This window comes from Euprymna scolopes, chromosome 19 (genome assembly GCF_053919585.1).
Source record: "Euprymna scolopes isolate OS-2025 chromosome 19, ASM5391958v1, whole genome shotgun sequence".
Taxonomy (NCBI): Eukaryota; Metazoa; Mollusca; class Cephalopoda; order Sepiida; family Sepiolidae; genus Euprymna; species Euprymna scolopes.
The window spans coordinates 39,026,692-39,049,757 of NC_136500.1; the positions used below are offsets into that span (position 1 = coordinate 39,026,692).

Here is a 23,066-nt window from a genome sequence, read left to right on the forward strand (position 1 = left end):
GGCAGTTATACAGTTATATATTTATTTTTGTGGTGGCGTTGAATCTGCATCTCCCCTCCCCTCCTTCCCCCGCCCAACACAAATAAATAAGTAACGATACTATCAGTTAGGGTGATACTATACTTCATCTTTACCCTCGGTCGATGACGAAATCCTTATAGAGTGGGGTAATTTTAATTTTTGCCCTAATCCGAAGTGCCTCCTATTTTCTTTTCTCCAAATCAAGTAAATAGGATCTTGTGTTTAACTTTTCCCACTCAACTAAATAATTGTGATTCGTTTCTGAATTTTTGAAATGAGGATTGGTTACTCGTATTTAGATTCATCGGATTAATCGTCTCATCTTTAGTGTCATTTTCACAAACGCAAGGACACGTGGCGCAGTAGTTGAAAAAAAAAATTAATTATAAAAGTGATATTCACCTGAAGGTTCAATCCTCAGTCTGGGCGACCGAAAATTGCGAATTACTTAGGACCTCTATCCAGTCGTAGCTGACGGAACGAGAGCATACTACCTTCGTGAAGTAAGTAAAGGGTTCCGTTCGAAATTCTGTCCAAATTCTCGACAGAAACATTGCCGAGTTCGACAAGATACACCCGGAGGTCGGAGGTGACATCGACCGAAACGTTGTGAAAATCAGACTCAAGATGAGCCCGAAAAAAACATTCAATGAATATAACGAGCTTTATTCAAATGTGTACCATACTAAGGTAGAGTATTTATTCTTACATAAACATTTAGATATCGCTACACATTCATTATAAATAATTAGAGACAGCACCAGACGATGTTTGCTTGACAAAATTCAGTCCTAAATGTAAAAAATAAATAATATATATATATATATATACATATATATATATATATATATATATAATTATTTACCATTAACTGGCCCCCCGTATGTTAGGCTTGAAACCGACGGTACCAATGTTTTTCTGACCTTCTGTATAGTTTTAAATAAATAAATATTAAGCTTTTATATTGAATTTTTTTTCTTTGTAATCGCACACTTTGCTGGAATTCTTTCCCCAAAACAGTATATATATATATATATATATATATATATATATATATATATATATATATATATATTATGTGTGTGTGTGTGATACCAATACCTCTCCACTGAGACAGCTTAACCACACGAAATCGTACTTCACCCCTTCTCCCTCACCTCTAATTCCTTCCTTTACCACACCTCTCTCCAAACACCCCTACTGCTCAAATTCACAAAGTATACACCTCACTTTCTTCCAGAACGTAAACCACACCCAAATATCTTAGAAAACTAATGTAATTTTTACTCCCGCTTCAATATCGATTCTTTTTTTGGTCTGATGAAGTGTTATCCTTGAACTGGGATTTCGCTGAGACATGTATAGACAGAATATATATATATATATATATATATATATATATATATATATATATATATATATATATATATATATATATATATATACACATACATAGTAAGTTATAAAAATATATATGGCATATATACAGTAGCGTCCAAAACTAAGGGACAACATTTTCAATCTGAATATTTATTAGAAATAACAACTGTGAAAAGCTGAAATTTTGACAATTGGTAGTCGTTATCATCTATAATAACATACTAAAATGTAAATAATTTGCAAAGGATAGAAAAAGAATTATAACAATGATTTATTTATTTTCAAGATAGGGACGTCTAAAAGCAAGAGACAAAATTGAGAAAAACAATGTAAACAGCCAAAAACAATAAAAATACATGTACAGTCAATATTTAGTAAATGAGCCCTTGCTCTCAATGACAACTGCACATCTTCGACAACAAGAACGAATCAGTTCTTGACAATCCTCGATACTAATTTTAGACCATTCTTCTTGAAGCTTCACCCACAAATCCTCCGTCTTAATGGGATTTCTTTCCATAACTTTTACTCGTAAGGTCTTCCAAAGATTTTCTATTGGATTTAAGTCAGGATTTTGCGGTGGCCAATCCATAATTTCGAAATCTTGCTAAGGTAACTCATTACCACCTTTGTCTTGTGACATGGGGCATTATCTTGCATAAAAATAGCCCTCTCGAAACCTGAATTCTGTATGATTGGCACAACATGATCTTGAACAATGTTTGTATAGATCTGCGCGTATACACGAGTTTGTAACCGGACAAAAGGTGTAGTATCTACGCTAGAAAACATTCCAAATACCATTACGCTTCCACCCCCAAACTTGATAGATTTCTTAGTACACTTTACATTTAATCTTTCAGCAATACGTCTCTTTACATTGTTTTTCCCCCATCATTTCCAAATAAATTAAACTTGTTTTCATCACTGAAAAATACTTTTACCCAATTTTCATATGTCCAAATTACATACCTGTTTGCAAACTCTAATCTCTTCTTCTTAATCTTCGAACTAACAAGTGGTTTCTTCCCTGGGTTCGATTAAACAGTCCTATTTCATGCAGTCGTCTAGAAACAGTCTGTCTTGACACATTAACACATGAGGTACTATTCATAACCCTTTTAATTTCTGTGCAAGACTTAAAACGGTCATTTAATGACATACGCTGTATTATTCGATCTTTTCTTGCCGAAGTTTTGCGGGATCTGCCGGTTTTAAAATCACTAACTATTTTGCCAGTATCATTGTAGGATTTAACAACCCTGCCTACAACACTCTTTGAAGGTGTCACTGTCTCTGAAATCTTTCTAATGGTTTGCTTTTCCTTGTGTAGCTTCACAATAGCTTGTCTCACAGAGTAATCAAGTTTTGGGCGTTTCGCCATGGTGCCGGCTGATGCAACGTTTACAAATAACTAAGTAAGACTTATTATTTAGAGGAAATCAAACAATTTGAATATAGAATACTGTTTACATTGTTTTTCTCAATTTTGTACTTTTGGACGTTCCCATTTTGAAAATAAATAACTGTTATAATTTTACTATTTTAAATATATAATTTAGGGAGGGGGGGTTAAGAAAAAAAAATATCTCCCTCGAAAACAAAACCAGCAACAATAAAAAAAAAAAGTGAAACTAAAATCACTTTTGAATAATAGGGTAGAGTTTTCGATAAACATGATAAATGAATTTCTTTATTCGTTACTTGTTTTCTTAATGATTTTACAATTTTGAAATAAAATATAAAAACTAAATACGACCCTACGAGAGATTTTCAACATACATCCTCTCTTCCGTCCAAAATGTTTGCCTTTTTATTTATACTCAGTTATTTATTTATTTATTTATTTATATTTCTAGTGCTACATTTTCTGATTTATAAAGATACTAGTCTGAGTGCCCGGCGTTACCCGAGTGTTTGAAGGTGTGTGTTGAGCAAAAAAAAAAAAAAAAAGTGGTAGTACCAAGGAGGAAAAGAACGTTAAAAAAAACGTGGCGTCTTTGCTGTTGCGCCCATCACTAAACTGGAAGTGACGAATGCTTAAATTAAGGCTAGTCAATCGAAAAGATGAGATTATTTTCGAAAATAACGGCGAAAAAAGCGACCCCTCCCTATAGAAAAATGCCCAGTTGAGGGTGAAGGAATTAACGTTTTTAGGCAATTTTTCGATAGTTGTCGGCCGAAGGGTCGAGCTCAAAACGATACTGATCTCGTGAAAATCCGTTGCCTCTGTCAAAAGTTTTAGGCATACATACATACATACATACATACATACATACATACATACATACATACATTTAAACAGACAGATGAGATTTATGTTATAGGTGTTTTACTATTAAAAATACACTTACAAAAATCGATTTTATTTTTTTAAAACAACACTAAGTAACAATTCTTAAAAATATTATTCGGTTTGTAGTCTCTTTTTTAACTGAATAATCGTTTTAAAATAAGTCAAAACACTAAAAACTTATCGAGCTAGGTAGAAAACGAACACTTAGAAAAATCGATTTTATTTTCTTTAAAACAGCAGTAAATAAGTAAAAATATTTGTTTTTCAATAGTATCGTAAGGGTGTAGCCTCTTTTAAAAGCAACATCTCCTCCAAAAACGGCCATAAATCTGTTTTCAATCGATAGGTATTCAATAATGACCCAAATTTGCCTATCTAGCAAAAATGGACGAATCTTCCAAGTACCATATATGAATGGGGGGAGACAAAAGGAATTAGAGAAATTCTTTAAAAAGAAACTTATCGAGATAATGCAAAGCTCAATAACTGAGGCAGAGCTTATATAGAAGAGAAATTAAAAAAAAAACGACAATATAAAAAATATATACTACTGCATACAATTTATTCGTTGATTCAATAGGGAGATTACATCAATTAGAAGTGCGAGATAAATATACTCTTTATACCTAGGCATTTCGAAGCTTAATGCTTCTCATCAGAAGAGGAGAGAGGGTGCTCTGTAACATATTAAAGATATGATGCCTAGCGATAACTACATACGAAATAATGGGGTGTGAAAGGAAGAGGGTAAAACATTGTATATGTGGAGGGTGGAGGGAGGAAGATAGGAGAACTACAGTATTGATACGATATTGGATGAAAATTGAGGATATCACATATTGGATATAAGTGGTATGTAATGTAGTTAAGGGGTTTGCCATGGTAGGTTATTGGGTATGCGTTCAATAGTGTGTTCATACGTGGAGATGTACATTTAATGTTGAGAAACAATAGGGGAAGGATTGTGTCCTGATATTAAACATACATCTTCCGGTGGGACCGGTGGGACCGGTGTCAGGTGAAAACCTATTAATGATACAAAAATGTTCCGCTTTTATGATAAAATAATGGTGCTATTTTTACTGTTCATTTATTTATTTGTAAAATAGAATGCAATGTTTTGTTGTTGTTGTTGTTGTTGTTGTTCTTTTTAAATATAAGAATATATTACTTTATCTAATGTTTACTGACTTTTTTTTTTCACCTGACACCGGTCAGAGTAGCTTACGCTTCTGTTTTTCATTATTATTATTATTATTATTATTATTATTATTATTATTATTATTATTATTATTATTATTGTTGTTGTTGTTACTTTATTATTATTATTATTATTATTATTATTATTATTATTATTATTATTATTATTATTATCATTGTTGTTGTTGTTGTTAATATTATTATTTTATTGTTATTATTATTGTTTTTATTATTATTATTATTGTTGTTGTTACTTTTATTGTTACTATTATTTTATTGTTATTATTATTATTATTGTTATTGTTGTTGATAATATTATTATTATTATTATTATTATTATTATTTTATTGTTACTATTATTGTTTTTATTATTATCATTATTATTGTTGTTTATCATGATTATTGTTCATGATTATTTTTATTATTATTGTCGGTTTTCGTTGTTTACTATTATTGTTTAGTATTGTTTATTATCATTACTGATTATTATTATTATTATTATTATTATTATTATTATTATTATTGTTGTTGTTGTTGTTGTTGTTGTTGTTTTGTTGTTGTTGTTTATTATAATTTTTGTTATTATTATTATTATTATTATCATTATCATTATTATTACCATTATTATTATTATTATTATTATTATTATTATTATTATTATTATTGGTGGTGGTGTTTATTATTATTATTATTATTATGATTATTATTATTATTATTATTATTATTATTATTGTGGGGGTGGGGATGTTATTAATGGTTGTTGTTGGTGTTTTGCATAGGAATTTGAAAGTTAATTTCATTATCAAGAAGACTGTTTCAGCTTTAAAATGGCGACTATGGCGACCATTGAAATAAACATTATCTTTATTAAATTAATTATAATTTTATAACAATCTGGTTCAATTAATAAGTCTGTCGCGGTTTCAAATCACCGCCTCCATTTTTTTTTCTCCTTCTTTCTTTCTTCGCCCCCGCTCCTTCTCTTACCGGCTAAACTCGAGTGAAACGTTCGCCAAACACGAGTGAAACATTCGCCAAATACGAGTGCATTCACCAAACACGAGTGAAACGTTTGCCAAACACGAGTGAAACATTATCCAAACGTTCGACAAAAACACAAGTGAAACATGCAGCTAAACACGAGTGAAACGCACGAACATATATCTACAAAACACCAACAAAACAGGCGATTTAATTTTTACCCTTTTGACGAAATTAATTTAGATGCAATCAACAAACTCCCAATCTACTCTTGAGTGCATAAATTTCGTTCAGGAATTAAATAGAGTCGTTTGTTTGTTTTCATGGGGACCAACCTCACTAATATTACGTCGGCAAAATTCTGGCCAAGTCGGAAAACTCGCCCAGGGAGCCACGACTGACGCTACCAGTCACGTTGTCCGAACCCACCAACAGCAGGAGCAGCCATTCTGATCAAACAGTCCTTATCAGGGCTAATAAGTTTTTCACAAATGTGAGACCCACCGGCAGCGAACTTCACTTCCAGTCTCCCGTGCTCCCAGCTTGCTCCAGCACCTCCAGCTCATTCCTGCAGCTTTCCAGCCCTTGGTGTCTCCTGCAGCCTCGCCTGCCACCTTGCTCGCACTTGGCTCCTTACCGGTCGTACGTTCCTAAATACTGATCCCTCCGTCTCAGGGTCGTCCGTTCCTTAACACTGATCCCTCCGTTCTCAGTGTTGTCTGTTCCTAAACACTGATCCCTCCATCCTGAGTGTTGTCCATTCTCAGGGTCGTCCGTTCCTTAACACTGATCCCTCCGTTCCCAGTGTTGTCTATTCCTTAACACTGATCCCTCCGTTTTTAGTGTTGCACATTCCTCCGTCTCAGTGTCCACCATTCGTTCTGGATCACCTTGACGTCCAGCTGATCACTCCAGACCCAGTGAACAACCGTGACCCACTCTGCGTCTAAAGTACCTGTTCCCAACCTTAGCTTCTAGTGACATGCGGCCCTCCAGGCGACCAGCAACCAGATCCAACCATTAATTTTTTTTGCTACCTTTAAAAAAATAAGAGGCGAATCCTCGTCTTTAACCAAACAACCTGTGTCTGTCATTCCTCTTTGCCTTTTTGCTTTTTACCGTGTGCCTGTGTCTACCTTGTTAGTTGTTGGGTCGATTGTCCCCGGACGACTGGCCCCGCAACAAGTGGTGACCCCGACGTGATTTTTGACACGGGCAAACAGAGAAGATGGCGGAAGGCACCAAAGAACCTGAAATCAACTAATCAGCTCTCCTGATCCAACTTCCGCCATATAATCCAGTGAACACCAGGAATTGGTTTATTCAACTTGAGGCGATATTCGCATTCAGGAGAGTCACACGCTTTAACATAAGTTAAAACACTAAACACTTAGTCGGTAGGTAGAAAAGTAACGATTTTTGCGTTTGGTAAAATATTTCATTATATATTTATTCCTCGAGCACTTTTTTAAAATATTTTGTTTATAAATTCTCTTTTATTTTTGTTTTGTTTTTAATTCGCTCTTTTTTTTTTTTTCACACAGTGATCACCACTTATCAAGGCCCGGAAGCCACTCAGGGATAAGGGTTATTGCAAGTACATTAAGTTAGTGAGGAGATTTGCTGAAGTGTTTACTTAAGGAGGCGGTTCATTAGGAATTTGTTAACATTGGACTTGAAGACATCCAAGTTTTAGTCCGGAGGGAAGCAGGCAGACGGAACAGAGTTCCACAGGCGTGCAGTTCTAAGAAAGAAGCTTTGTTCATGGAATCCACGTTTTGATTTAGGCACAGATATAGAGTGGGGGAAATTTTTCACAGTGGATTCATCTAGACGGGTGTTTTTCGTGAAAGATTGGCGAGGGGGGACCAGAGATTGGAGTTCAGACGAGCATCTGCCATGGAAATAACGATAAAACAAGGACAGGCTCGCAATGTCTCTTCTGCGGAAGAGAGGTTGCAGGGTAGAGAAAAGGGCATCCCCCACTAAGCCACGAAGTCTATTTTGTACTCTGTCAAGGCAGGATAGGCTGTTTATAGCAGCTCCTGCCCAGATATGGCAACAGTATTCCATCCTTGGACGTACTTGGCTTTTATATAGATAGAGAATTGCATCAGTAGTGAGATATCTTCTGGAGCGGTAGAAGGATCCCACCATCTTTCCAGCGACCTTGGCAACAGACTTGATGTACGTGTTCCATTTCAGATCAGGAGTAAAGGTCTCAACCAGAAGCTTGTCAAAACACGGAGCCTCACCCAGACGAGAGCCATCCATCACAATTCAGTTCGCTGGCGTTTTCTGATTTAGAATCTAGAATTCTTTCAGAGACAAGCAAAATTAACAAATCATGAAATTAGGAAGGTATTTTGACTGTCTCGCGAGCCTATAAATGACTATTTTTTAACATGAGAGACAGGGCGTTCGAATTCAACAAGGTGTCCCTCTCTGATCCACCAAGAAGAATTCGAATAACATGATCGCAAAAAAAACACGATCAAAGCCTAATTACATCCATATCTGCATAAAATATTAAAAAAAATAAACATAGAATACTAATAAGGGCTGCTTAGGTGCTCCGTGTCTGGAAGGGAACTGACCAGCCTATCTGAAAGTTGGATCTGGATCAAGTAGAACCCTATCTAATTCTACTAAACATCATTGAACTTTCTGTGTTTGTTTGTTTTTGTTTTGGTTGTAACCGTGCACACTGAATGTCGTCACAAAACCTGAACGATGTGAAACAAGGTGAATATTAGGAGGAGCCGAATTGAAAAGGCGTGGCTATTGTGTGACGTCATAGACAGTGTCATGTAAAAGTCGTTCCTTTCAGAAGCCGGCTTACGTTTGTTACTGAATGCATGCTTAGTCATGAATCTCAAACCTTTTTGGGGGGTTAGAGTTAGGGTTAGGTATGCATTAATATTAACCGGCGTTACTTAAGGTGGTATTTACAAAAATAATAATTTAAATAATATTCTGATTTTTTATTACAGACACCAAGTATACATAATAGCAAAGGTCGGCAACCTACGGCCCACGGGTCGAATTCGGCTCGTGAAGGTATTTTGACAGGCCTACGAGCCTAGCAATAACTATTTTAAACATGAGGGACATGGCTTTCGAATTCAAGTAGAATTTGAATAATATAGCGGTAAAATAATATCGCAGTAAAAACACAGTCAAAACTCAATTACGTCCATTTTTGCATAAAATATAAAAAGGCTCTTCCTGCAACCATCGTGGAAGAAGTGGAGGACATCCTAATGAACACACCTGAACATCTCCCGTACACCCACCTCAAAGATGCCATCCTCAAGTGGAGAGTCCGCTCAGATGAAGATCTTATCAGAGACCTATTCTCTCACGTGTCTCTGGGCGACAGAACTCCATCTCTTGCGGGTTATGAAGAGTCGCCTCAGAAACAACACTATGGCCAAGCCTATCCTCCGAGGCCTATGAATGGATCGGTTGCCCTCAAACATCACCCAAGTCCTGGCCCTGGTTCCTATAGAAACTTCCCTGGAAGTGTTGTCAGACAAGGTTTATTCCCGGGGCCGCAAAAGAGTCCACCAAGTAGACAACAGCCATGAACGAGTGGATGAGACCCACGAAAGAGTCCACCAAGTGGAAAGGACTCACCAAAGAGACCCCCAAGGCGTTTTGGGGACCAAGCCCGCAAGTGTCAACCTCCCTGCATGCACCAAAGGACACAGGGAAACGAATAAACCAACAGGCAACGGCGACGACCCCTGCTGGTACACACATGCACAGTCGTCTTTTTTATGTGTGGGACCATAACAATGACCTAAGACTCTTAGTTGACACCGGCGCAGCCATCAGCGTTATACCACCCACCAATAAGTCAACCCTAAGACCCACCCCATTTCAACTTCGGGCAGCAAACGGTTCCATTATAGAAATCTATGGGAACCAAGAATTAACACTAAACATTAACCTCAGGCATGGCTTCAAGTGGTCATTCACCATGGCAAATGTCAAGACTCCCTTGCTAGGTGTTGATTTTCTGGCACACTACAACTTGACTGTCCACATGAAAACGAGGACCCTAAAGCTGGAACTCAACCGGGATTAGCGTAGCAACACAACACGACCTACGCTATGCGGAAATCCTGTGTCGGTACAAGGACATCACTCAGCCTATTAAGCCTACCGACATGGGAGAACATAAGACCCAGCATCACATAAAGACCACTGGACAACCCGCATTCGCACGGCCACGATGACTCCCCCACACAAGTTGGCATATGCCAAGAAGGCTTTCGAAGAGATGTTGGCGGACAGCACCATCCGCCCCTCAGACAGTCCATATGCATCGCCACTACATTTGGTACCCAAACCTGATGGGGAGTTCAGAGTCTGCGTGGACTACCAAAAACTAAATGCATCCACGGTGCCCGACCGGTATCCAGTTCCACACATACACGACTTTGCATCAGGCCTGCAGGGGGCTCATATCTTTTCAAAGATCGACCTAACCAAGGCATATTACCAGGTATCAGTTGCCCCAGAGGACATTCATAAGACAGCTGTTACAACCCCTTTCGGACTGTTTGAATTCCTAAAAATGCCCTTCGAACTACGTAACGCAGCCCAGACTTTCCAAAGACTTATGGACAAAGTTCTTCATGGCCTGCCATACGTCTACACCTACATAGACGACATCTTGGTGGCCAGCAGAGATGTGGATGCCCATGCAAAACACTTGGAAGAAGTGTTTCGCCGTCTGAAACACTACAGGCTCTGAATCAACCCAGACAAGTGCGAATTTGGAGCACAGCACATAGACTTCCTCGGATACCATACCAATGCTCATGGGATCACTCCACTTCCGGCTAAAATAGAGGCGATACAGGATTTTCCCATGCGAACATCCATAAAACAACTACGGCGTTTCTTGGGCATGGTAAACTTTTACCGCAGATTTATTCCCGGATGTTCAAGCCTCCTCACCCCCCTAACAAATCTCCTTCAGAGAAAAAAGAAATCCATCACTCTGGACAGGGACCAAGAAAAGGCTTTTATCGCAGCAAAAACTGCTTTAACTAACTTCACGAAGTTGGCACACCTGAACGAGGACACCCAGACGCACATATACCTCACTATAGATGCGTCAGATATAGCCTTTTTCTCCGCTAAACTTTCACTGGCTCAGTCGAGATATAGCACCTTCTTCAAAGAGCTTCTAGCAATCTACCTCGCTATCAAGCACTTCCGCCACCTACTCGAGGGCCGCAGTTTTACTGTTTTAACCGACCACAAACCCCTGACAACTTCTCTGTCTAACAACTCGGACAAATATTCTGCCTGTGAGATCAGGCACCTGGACTACATCTCCCAGTTTACCTCTGACATTCAATATGTCAAAGGTAAGAATAACACTGTTGCTGATGCCTTGTCCAGATTCAATATCAACGGCATGGAAGATAGCCCGCTCAGCCAGGACCTGATAGCAGAGGCACAGGACTTTGATGCAACCCTCCCAGATGTGTTGGCAAACACCTCCCTGCAGTTAAAGGAATTCCCGGCCCCCTTCAGTAGCAGAACCATATACTGTGACACCAAACTGAGCCATCCCAGGCTTATATACCTCCAACACTTCGGAGGCAGATCTTCAACCCTCTCCGTGGAATGTCACACCCCAGCAAATGGGCCACAGGAAAACTTATCGCCGACCACTTTGTGTGGCCTAATATGAACTCTGACATCCGTAATTTGGTGTCAACGTGTCTTGAGTGCCAAAAATGCAAGGTATACAGACACACAAAATCTCCACCAGGCACATTCACCAATCCTGATGCTCGCTTCAATCACATCCATATCGACATAGTCAGACCTCTTCCAATATGCCAGAATTACCAGTACCTCCTCACTGTTGTGGACTGTTTCTCCAGGTGGCCAGTGGCAGTCCCCATCAGAGACACCTCGGCTAACGCAGTAGCAAAGGCCGTCCTTCAAGAGTGGATTGCAGTATTTGGCATGCCCGGCATCATCACCACAGACCGCGGTGCACAGTTTCAGACCCTACTTTTCCAGGAGTTCACTTAACTACTTGGCGTCAAGCACATTAACACTACAGCATATCATCCTTGCGCCAATGGCCTCGTGGAAAGATTCCACCGGACACTGAAGGCTTCTCTGACCACAAGACACCCCACCAACTACTGGGTGGACGAGCTACCTTTGATTCTTTTGTCAATCCAAAACTCACTGAAGGAGGATCTAGGTTGTTCCCAAGCAGAAGTAGTCTTCGGCACGGCACTTTCTCTATCCGGCCAATACTTTGAGGACACCACGCCCAACCTTATTTCGGCAATCCCCTTCACTCAAGAGCTACGCCATAAAATATCCCAACTCCAGTACTCACCACTCAGGCAACCATCATCGCCGACCGTCCACATCCCTCACCAGCTGCAGGACTGTGAATATATCTTTGTACGAAATGATGCGGTAAAGAGACTACTAGCACCAACATACCAGGGTCCATTTAAAGTCTTGCAGCATACCAAGAAATATCTGACCATCAACCGAGGAAATCGGACCGACACCATTTCCATCGACAGGGTTAAACCAGCTTTCCTGAAAACGGCATCACAAGGGATGGAACCTGTCTTAACTCACCCACACGCCGAACCAACCCCAACAACAACATAATCGCAGCCAGCCCGCCAAGAGACAGACTAAACTCCAGAAGTGGCCATCCCTTCAACTAGACACATCCATCGTGGAAGAAGGGTTACCTTCCCAAGCAAATACAAAACGTATATCTATTATTAATTGATAAAGATCAATTATCCAGGGAGAGGGTATTGTCGTGGTTTCAAATCACTGCCTCCATTTTTTTTCTCCTTCTTTCTTTCTTCGCCCCCGCTCCTTCTCTGAGCAGCAGTTCAAACAGTCCTTATCAGGGCTAATAAGTTTTTCACAAATGCGATTCACCACTGCTTGCTTCTTGAGACCCACCGGCAGCGAACTTCACTTCCAGTCTCGAGTGCTCCCGGCTCGCTCCAGCTCATTCCTGCAGCTTTCCAGCCCTTGGTGCCTCCCAGCTCGCTCCAGCACCTCCAGATCACTCCTGCAGCTTTCCAGCCCTTGGTGTCTCCTGCAGCCTCGCCTCTCACCTTGCTCGCACTTGGCTCCCTGCCGGTCGTACGTTCCTAAACACTGATCCCTCCATTCTCAGGGTCGTCCGTTCCTTAACACTGATCCCTCTGTTCTCAGTGTTGTCTGTTCCTAAATACTGATCCCTCCGTTCTGAGTGTTGTCCGTTCTCAGGGTCGTCCATTCCTTAACACTGATCCCTCCATTCTCAGTGTTGTCCGTTCTCAGGGTCGTCCGTTCCTTAACACTGATCCCTCCGTTCTCAGTGTTGTTCGTTCCTAAACACTGATCCCTCCGTTCTCAGTGTTGTCCGTTCTCAGGGTCGTCCATTCCTTAACACTGATCCCTCCGTTCTCAGTGTTGTCCGTTCTCAGGGTCGTTCATTCCTTAACACTGATCCCTCCGTTCTCAGTGTTGTCCGTTCTCAGGGTCGTCCATTCCTTAACACTGATCCCTCCATTCTCAGTGCCATCCGTTCCTTAACACTGATCCCTCCGTTCTCAGTGTTGCACATTCCTTAACACTGACCCCTCCGTCTCAGTGTCCACCATCCGTTCCGGACCGCCTTGACGTCCAGCTGATCACTCCAGATCCAGTGAACAACCCTGAACCACGCTACGTCTAGAGTACCTGTTCCCGACCTTAGCCTCACGTAACGTGCGGCCCTCCAGCAACCAGATCCAACCATTAATTTTTTTTTGCTACCTTTAAAAAAATAAAAGGCGAATCCTCGTCTTTAACCAAACAACCTGTGTCTATAATTCCTTTTTGCCTTTTTGCTGTTTACCATGTGCCTGTTTCTACCTTGTTAGTTGTTGGGCCGATTGTCCCTGGACGACTGGCCCCGCAACAAGTCTATGATTAAAAAAAAACGTAATAATATAATCTAATTATTACGGTATTGTTTGCATAACAAAATAGCAATTACGCAAAATACGGTATATTTTGTTTATTAAAGTGGAATGAGTTTCTATATAATAACATTATTATTTAAGCACGGTCCGTATTCTGCATAAGTATTCATCAAATTATTAATTGAACCAACTTGTTATAAAACTAGAACTAATTTAAGATAATGTTGTATCAATGGCAGACATCTTAAAGCTGAAAAGTTCAAGATAACCGATAGTTGCTTATCGAACCAAATTGTTAGTGAGCAAACGTGCAGAATAATTAGGGATGTGTTTTTAAATAATAAAGTGGTTCTGGCGCCGTTCGAACCCCATTCTTAATATAGAAGGGGATCTTAATGTTAACTATTCTGTACTTTAACCAATGGGTGTAAATATCTTTCAAATCGTCCAATCTTTTAATGCTTGCAACTGCTAAGAGTGCTGAAGTTAGAAATGACTTTCTCTTTGATAGTTTAAATGCTTCCAAATTCCTTTAAAATTACGAGGGCGTATTAGTAAAATAAAATAAAATAAAATAAAATAAAATAAATAATTAAATAAATGATGATGATGATGATGATGATGATGATGATGATGATGATGTTCATTTGCAACTATTAACAAAAGACTAAACTGTTTACAAAGAAGCCAAAATACAGTGTGAGTGTAATGGGGGGGGGGTAAATTTTGTAACTGAAATACTTTTTTAAATCGGACTTTTAAAAAAAATGCTCCTTATTTTACGACATTGCATTTTATGTGTCCATTCATAAAATAGTGAATCAAAGAATATTAACGTGTAAGTTACATAGATACGAGAAGCACACATGTACACACGTGAAGTAAGTGATTGCACATAATCTGGATTAATCATCCCTAAAACGTATATCCCCCTCCCCGCCTGCCCCCCCTCTCTCTCTCTCTCTCTCTCTCTCTCTCTTAAAACAACATTTAAGAAATAGCTATTTGTTATTACTGCTTTGCTTTTCTATAATAAAAAAAAAAAAACTGCCAAACATTATTAATTGTTTGACACGACATTTTAAATAAAACAGTAAAAAAAAAATCACCATTATTACGTAACAGTATCAACCTGGGGGTGTTTAATACGAATCTGGACTATTTAAAAGCAAAAATTGTAACTCAGTAATTTAATTTACCACTCGCGTTTTTGTTCGCAAGGATAAAAAAAAACAAACATAAGCAATGGTTGCTTGTTATTTTTTTTATTTTTTATTTTTAAATTTCTCAGTTTCCTTATTTTGTTCTAGCTGGAAACGGGGAATCCTACGGGATGCCATCCCTTCCCTTGCTATCTCATTCATTCTACCCGGGATATCTTTTTATGTGGAACAAGGACTTTAAAAATTTAAAAAAAAAAAACAACAAAAAAACTATGCTATACTTTTACCGAACAATTGAATAAACAAAATATACTGTACAAATGTAATTTAACTTGAAAGTCCTATCTTTAAAATAGCACAGTCCATATTCTGAAAAAGTATCTAATGCCTTACACGAAAATTTACTCCTCCAAAAAGGAACACTCTATACTGGCACAAAGAAGCCTTTAATATCAGGAACTGATTTTGACTCAACACCGTTTACTTTGAACTTCGTGTGGGTTTTTATTCTTGTTTGCCGGACAAAAACTGAGCTTTTCCTCGTCGATCCCGAACAGACAGACAGAGACAAACCAACGAACCACATTCCCCACACTTTTAATATAGCCGTATTACTAATTGGTTCTTCTGTAGCAGATGTCCCCCCGATTCTACTTTCGCTTTTTTTCGATCACATGCCCCGATTCAAAATTCGAAAAACTGAATGTAACTTGAAAGTACAACAAAAAATAGCTTCTTTTTTTTTTTAAGTTATTTTTACTGTGCAATAATTTATATCAATTAATTATTAAATTTAAAAAGTTTTGTTTTTTTTTTAATTTGTATAGTATTTTCAAGTTAAATCTAGTTTTTACGATGTTTTCGTTTATTAAACTGTTAGGTACCGTAATTCGGAATAAGGGCGTGTGGGCGAGAAAAAGCGAAAGTAGAATCAGGGAGACATCTGCTACAGGAGAACTGACTAACTTGTATATTTAATTTTATTTACAAACTAGCAGAGGTTGCCGTCTTTCCTGGTCGTAAAATGCGCTTAAATATATTTTAATTCATGCAGATTTCGTATTTATTATTACAGAACCAATTCTCTATTAAATATTTTATACATAAGTATTGAGTTAATATATATATATATATATATATATATATATATATATATATATATATATATATATATATATATATATATATATATATATTTAATTTTTTTATTTTTTTTTATTTTTTTTATAATTCTAATGACACAAAATAGAAGTTTGGTGCTTGTTAAGATATGGTCGATATCGATTTTTTAATGTTATTTTAAACCAAAAAAAAGCAGTATTACTTAATTGTAACGTCGAAAATAGTAATATATCCGAAAATTATGAAAATTGATCGAGTAGAAAATTATTTATAGTTAAAAGTAATTTTTTTACGGACAATTGGTGGAAATGATATTTTCCCTAGATGTGAACACCTTGAAGATTGCGAAGACAAAGGATATACTTATCTCTCTTTTCGTTACTTTAATGGCGACGTTTTGCTTTAGCTGATAGTGATCAACATTTTTTTTTAATTTTTTTTTACTTGAAACACAATAGCAGCTGTTCTACCGCATGAATTTTCGTAATTTTGGGATATATTACTAATTTCAACATGACATTTAAATAAGTACTGTTGTTTTGGCTTAAAACCAAATATTTTTTTTATCGATCTGTAGACTATCTTAACAAGCACTATAAGATTTTTTAGTTTGTATTTTTACACAAAACTTCTAAAATTAATGAAAGTTGTCAAGTGTATGCCTTTCCAATTTTATGAATCATTATGGACAGTTATTAATGGGATTAAGTAAAAAAAAATAAGTACACAAAGTTAAGACGCCGGAAGTGGACTCGGTTTAGCTAAAATATGGAACGGAAGTCACTAAGCATGAAACGAAATACGAAACCATATGGAAATAATTTATTTTAAAAAAGCATTTTAGTTTTAACACTTCTTATGCTATCATGAAACAACAACAAATAACAAACTTCGACTTCAGTTTCGTAATTCAAGTGGGGTTAGATACAACATATTTTTTTAAAATTATCTTCGTATGATTCTATAATAAATATTAAATTATATATGATTATATATTAAATATTAAATCATATATGATTATATATTAAATATTAAACCATATATGACTATATATTAAATATTAAATTATATATGATTATATATGAACGTAAAAAATAAAAATATATTTTTATTGTTTTATGATGAAACAAAAGTGCTTCCATATTGTTTCGTATTTCGTTTCATGCTTACTGACATCTATTCCATATTTAGCTAAACCAAATCCACTTCCGGCGTCTTAACCTGATGTACTGATTTTTTTTAATTCATCCATTAATGGAATGCGTGAGATGTTTGTTTGTTTGTTTGTTTTGCGAAAACATTTCTAAATAAAATTCGGCCCTTTTTAAAAATTCATTTTCATAAAAAATGTTTTAATTATCCATAACGATTTATAAATTTAAAAAGTTATACAGTTTTCAACTTTCTTTTATTTCAGAATTTTTGTGTAAAAAATGTTTTAAATACTTTATATTTTATTTTAATTCAATAAATATTCATATCGTATTATTTTGTATTATTGTCTTGTTGTTGACATTTGTTGACATTTCCGATTGTCCCGATTCTGAAATTGCATTGTCTTCCATTGTTCTACGATCTTCAAAATGAAACCAAAAAGTTGTTCCATGACAGTAATGCACAAGTGTCAAAAATCGTTATTGATCACTATTTAAAAAGGAAAACAAAGGGCATTGGGCAGAACGAGTAACCATTTTGTTTGTTTTTACAGAATTGCGGGGATTTCACAAATGTTAATCGTTTTGTGGTCAAGAACTAGGTGTTATGTTTAGATTTATATGGTAGTGTAAACTTCAAATTTAAATCTGAAATATTTCATTTAAATTAACAATTTTTTTCAGGTCTTCAGAGTGTTGATGTGTAATCACATCTCAAAAATAATGTATAGAATATCATTTTTATTTTCCTGTTGGTATCCTTAAGAGCAAAAATATCATTTAACCAAAAACGTATTATATAAATAGCAGTTGTCTGTGTGAACGTGCGTATGCTTGTATGTCCAGCTAAAAGGCAAAAATTATAAAACAAAGATCCACAAAGTTGGTATATTTTTTATTGGCGTCGTCTTGGATGAATAATATCTAAAATTCAGACAAAATTATTCATTTGCTAAGGTTAAACTGAAACTACTGCACTAACCCAAGATGGGTTCAACCGGCTTCTTCCAAATGAGGGAATTTCATGAGAGTATGAATTTCACAAGCATTCCCCAGTCGCATGTATATGCCCGTTAGGGAAGATGACGACGTTGAATTTTTACAGCTCTTGCAAGGAGTTGTCGACAATCCTCCTACATACTGCAGTACAGCAACAGCACCTGGAAAGTACCAAAGTGGTCACCCATATGGCAGTGATCTAGCTCAACGTTATTTAACTTCGGTGATCTAGCGAGAACCGGTGTGTCAAAGTGATTAAGCCGTATTTTGAGGGTCAACTGGGCCAGTTTTCATAAGGTAGGGTTGTTCTTTTTTCAGTGTTATTGCCGACTCATTCTTCGGGTAATATATTATACAAAGATTTTGTGTGTGTGTGTGTGTGTGTGTGTGTGTGTGTGTGTGTGTGTGTGTGTGTGTGTGTGCGCGCGCGTGTGTGTAAAGTTAAAGAAAAATGGACTGGGTGGAGGAGAAAAAGAAGATTGGGAAAATGGAGGGGGTAAAACAGAGCTGAGAAAATTGAAAAAGATAGAGGGGGCAGAGCGATTGAAATTATAATAGAAATTTGGGTGCTCATTCAGATTGGCACTTATGGCGGCAATTAAAAGTAAAGAAAATACAGAAAAGTCCGTACGATGTACATACTTGTTACAGAACGAAAATGTCATATTCCAAATTACATAAATCGATCACGTATTTTATTTAAAATTAAGAAAATAAAAATTTATGATTTTAGCGATTTTACTACTCAATTGAGTTGAACATAAGGCTAAGTTTTCACTTCTCAACTTCAATTTGAGTTGTCTCCCCTTTTTTATTACATCGGATTTAATCATTAATCGGACGAAAACATTACGACTCACTTAGTCGTAAAACTTGATTTTCTTACATAATAAGAAAATAAATACTTGATCAAATCATATGATTTTTGGAATATTTCATCTTCATTCCGTGACTTGTATGCACATCAATACAGATTTTTCTGTATTTTTCTTTACTTTTAATTGCCGCCATAAGTGCAAATCTAAATAAGCATCAACTTTCGTCCCGGACATCACTGTGGAGCCTATTGTATAAGTTGTCAATCGAAACAAACATGACATGTGAACACGTCAGTTATTGCGTTTGTTTTGTTTACTAAATAAGGTAAACTACATTTTAATAAAACTATATATTATATATATATATATATATATATATATATATATATATATATATATGTGTGTGTGTGTGTGTGTGTGTGTGTGTATGTATATATATATATATATGTATGTATATATATATATATATGTATGTATATATATATGTATGTATATATATGCATGTATATATATATATATATATATATATATATATATACTTGTTTATTGTTATATAAACATGCTCACATCCCGCTGCTACAAATAGCCACTTGTTTCAATCAAACAACAGATATCATCAGGCAGCGACTTGACTATTCAAAAGTTCAAAGTCGCTGCCTGATGATATCTGTTGTTTGATTGAAACAAGTGGCTATTTGTAGCAGCGGGATGTAAGCATGTTTATATAACAATAAACAAGTATTATCAGCTCTTTTTATTGAGCACTATCTAACAACCTCGTTGAATTCATTAGTCCATTACTTTTGAATATAATAAAAAAAAAACCGAGTATATATATATATATATATATATATATATATATATATATATATATATATATATATATATCGTTATTTCCATGGCAAGTGCTCGACTGAGCTCCAATCTCTGGTCCCCCCCCCTCTCGAACCTTGGAATTTTTATGTCGAACTTGGGGGAAAAATCAAATGATTTAGTGATCACTTCTGCAGCTGTTATTGTCGTTGGTGTTGTTGTTGTTGATGTTGATGTTGTAGTCGGTGTTTTTGTTGGTGACGTTGGTGTTTCCGGTGGTGTTGTTAGTATCGTTGTAGTGTTGGTGGTGTTGTTGCTGGTATTGTTGTTGGAAGTACAGAGGTACTTAATGAGATTTTGTTTTGTACATTCTTGCAAGATGCGGATGTGGGTGGGGGTGGATCCAACCTTCCAAACTTCAGCTTTTCCGTTTGCTTCGACGGGACTGAACCAAAGTGCACTAAGTGCGCTTGGTTCTCAAATCCCCCATCTGACCTTGTGCCATGTGTCAAACTTAGAAATCAGGAACCATGCAGTTACCAAATTTGACATACGTATCCCAAAGTTCGAATCGAAGGTAACCAAGTTAAGGAAAATGCGCGCGAAGAAGGTCGGGTATTACATCGGCCGAAACATAGTGACCATAACAATCAAGGCGAGAATAGAAGTCCGAATAATAATAATAATAATAATAATAATAATAATAATAATAATAAAGATAAGAAGATAATAAAGATAATGTAAAGATAACACCAGTGCCACTAATAGTAGGAGCGCTAGGAACGATGGTGAAAAACTTTGAAAAAAGAATGGGAGAAATTCGAATCAGAGGATGGCAGAGAAGATACAACGAATTTCAATGATGAAAACTGCAGAAATATTAAGGAAAACCTTCGAATGTGGAGACTAACAGCGCACATAAGCTACACACAAACTTGACACAGAAACGGCTAGAGATGCAAAACACAAAGTAAAGTAACATGAAATCATGAAAAGTGAAACTGTATAAATGGAAAAATCGCGCCCCCCCCTTTCTGTGAGTGTCACCATAAACGGGCACCGGCACCGGGCGCCACACCAAATAATGAGGGTCAAAGACGAGAGAAAGTACTAGCCGGACCTGGGAGGATTGGGACCTTGGGGAGGCTTGCTGCCACCCAAATTCCACTGAGGATAAATGGTCGCCGCAAACGAGAAATTAATGGTGGGCGGCTGTTGCGACAACGCAAATTGTTTTGCAAAGGTTATCGAAAGTGGCGGCGAGTACCGTAAATCTGGGGAGATTTGTTGTCACTCAGACTCCAGGGAACACCACAAATTGTTCTCAAAGAGCTATCTTTGGTGATGGCTTGTGTGAATACTCCTAGTGAATAATAATAATAATAATAATAATAATAATAATAATAATAATAATAAGAAGAAGAAGAAGAAGAAGAAGAAGAAGAAGAAGAAGTTGAAATAAAAAATTGAGACAAATACTTACCCATTATGATTGTCTTGTCCTCCCGAGTTTTACTTTTACAAAATTAAAAGTGATAAATTTTCCTTTCGTTTTAGGGTAAAAAATCGTTTTTGTTTTGCTTTTTTCTGTTTGTTTGCTTTTTTGTTTTTCTTTTTTTGTGGGGGGGGGGATTTTGTTGTTGTTTTTTTTTTGTTTGTTTTTTTTTTTTTTTCGAAGTGAAAATTATGAATGAAATATTCAAATGGCAAACGTGTATTTATTTACAATTGTCAACTTTTTGTTGTTGTAGCTTCGTTACGATTTCACTTTTTCTTTCTCTCATCCTCCGTGATTTGCAGGAACCTCGAGGGTAAAGATCTGACAAACACAAACCAGTAAAAATACAAAACCAACCAAACAAAACAAAAAAAAAGTTGTTCCTTTATAGCAGTGTCAGAAAAAAAAGTTGTTCCTTGGGGGGATATGGAAATAAAACAGGGGCCCAGCAGACAGGAGGAGTGTGGGAATAATCTGTGTATTAATTTCGAAATAGAACAATTATGTCTTGTATTTTTTCAGGTGCATGTTTTCCAACTGTTTTCATTTTTCTATTTCATTTTTATACGTTTTATTATTTTTTTTATATTTATAATTATTTTTATTTTTTTTTATTGAGTCACAAGAAGCCGGTACACAAAAAGAACAAAAAACAAAACAAAGATGCGACTCTATTTCTGTCTCCTTTTTCAACCAATCTATTCTTGCACGTGAGTATCTGTCATTGGTCCCTCTTCCGAATTCGAAGCAAGATCTCAACGCGATGACGATGATTCCAAGATTATTAGAATTCTTTCTTTTCGTTTCAGTCGGTGCGTTTGTCTTCTTTTTTTTTTCTTTTGTACGACTGCTTCTTAATACTGTAGAATCCCGTGGCGCGTCCCTTTGATCTTTACATGTGTGTGTGTGTGTGTGTGTGTGTGTGTGTGTGTGTGTGTGTGTGTGTGTGTTGGAACGTATGTTATGTGCAACTGAATAACATTTCATAAAAGAAAATGTGGAAAAATATATACAAATGATAGGATGTACGCAACAAAAACGAATGTTTTCTTTTTCTTTTAATTTTATTATTTACCCCTTTCTTTCTTTTTCATTTCATTCAGTTTCGATTAAGTATTTCTTTCTTTTTTTAATTATTATTATTATTATTATTATTATTATTATTATTATTATTATTATTATTATTATTATTATTTACCGACTTCTTTCTCAAAATCTTCCTTGTTTTTCAACTCGTCCAATAACATCTATCTACCTACCCATCTTATCTGTCTTGTTTATAAATCGAAACCGTAGTCTATTTTCGGGGTATATGTTTTGTTTGTTAGAGTGTCTCTTCATCTTCTTCGAACCAGCGAACTCTCCTGCCATTTGGCTATACTTCTTCTTAGACTTGCCATCCGCTTATCCTTATTGTGCATTCTGCCTGTGTGCGACTCTTCCGACAAGACATTCGTTTGTTTTACGACAGCCCGTAAATATACATATATTTGGAGGAGGCTTCATCTCTCTCTCTCTCTCTCTCTCTCTCTCTCTCTCTCTCTCTCTCTCTCTCTCTCTCTCTCTCTCTCTCTCTCTCTCTCTCACACACACACACACACACACACACTTCCTCCTCCCCTCTGTCTCCGAGTCTCTTATACACCTG

General features: G+C 36.7%; 1 protein-coding gene across 1 annotated transcript in view; it reads right to left on the minus strand.

Moving 5' to 3' along the window:
• LOC145303538 (choline/ethanolamine transporter flvcr2a-like) overlaps positions 1-21,984 on the minus strand; it is a 254,786-nt gene extending 232,802 nt beyond the window's left edge. The window contains exon 1 of the mRNA XM_080145005.1: positions 21,404-21,984. Coding sequence (XP_080001131.1) covers positions 21,404-21,407 — 4 coding nt within the window. The 5' untranslated portion in view covers positions 21,408-21,984. The remainder of the gene's footprint in view (positions 1-21,403) is intronic.
• Between the last annotated feature and the right edge of the window lie 1,082 nt (positions 21,985-23,066).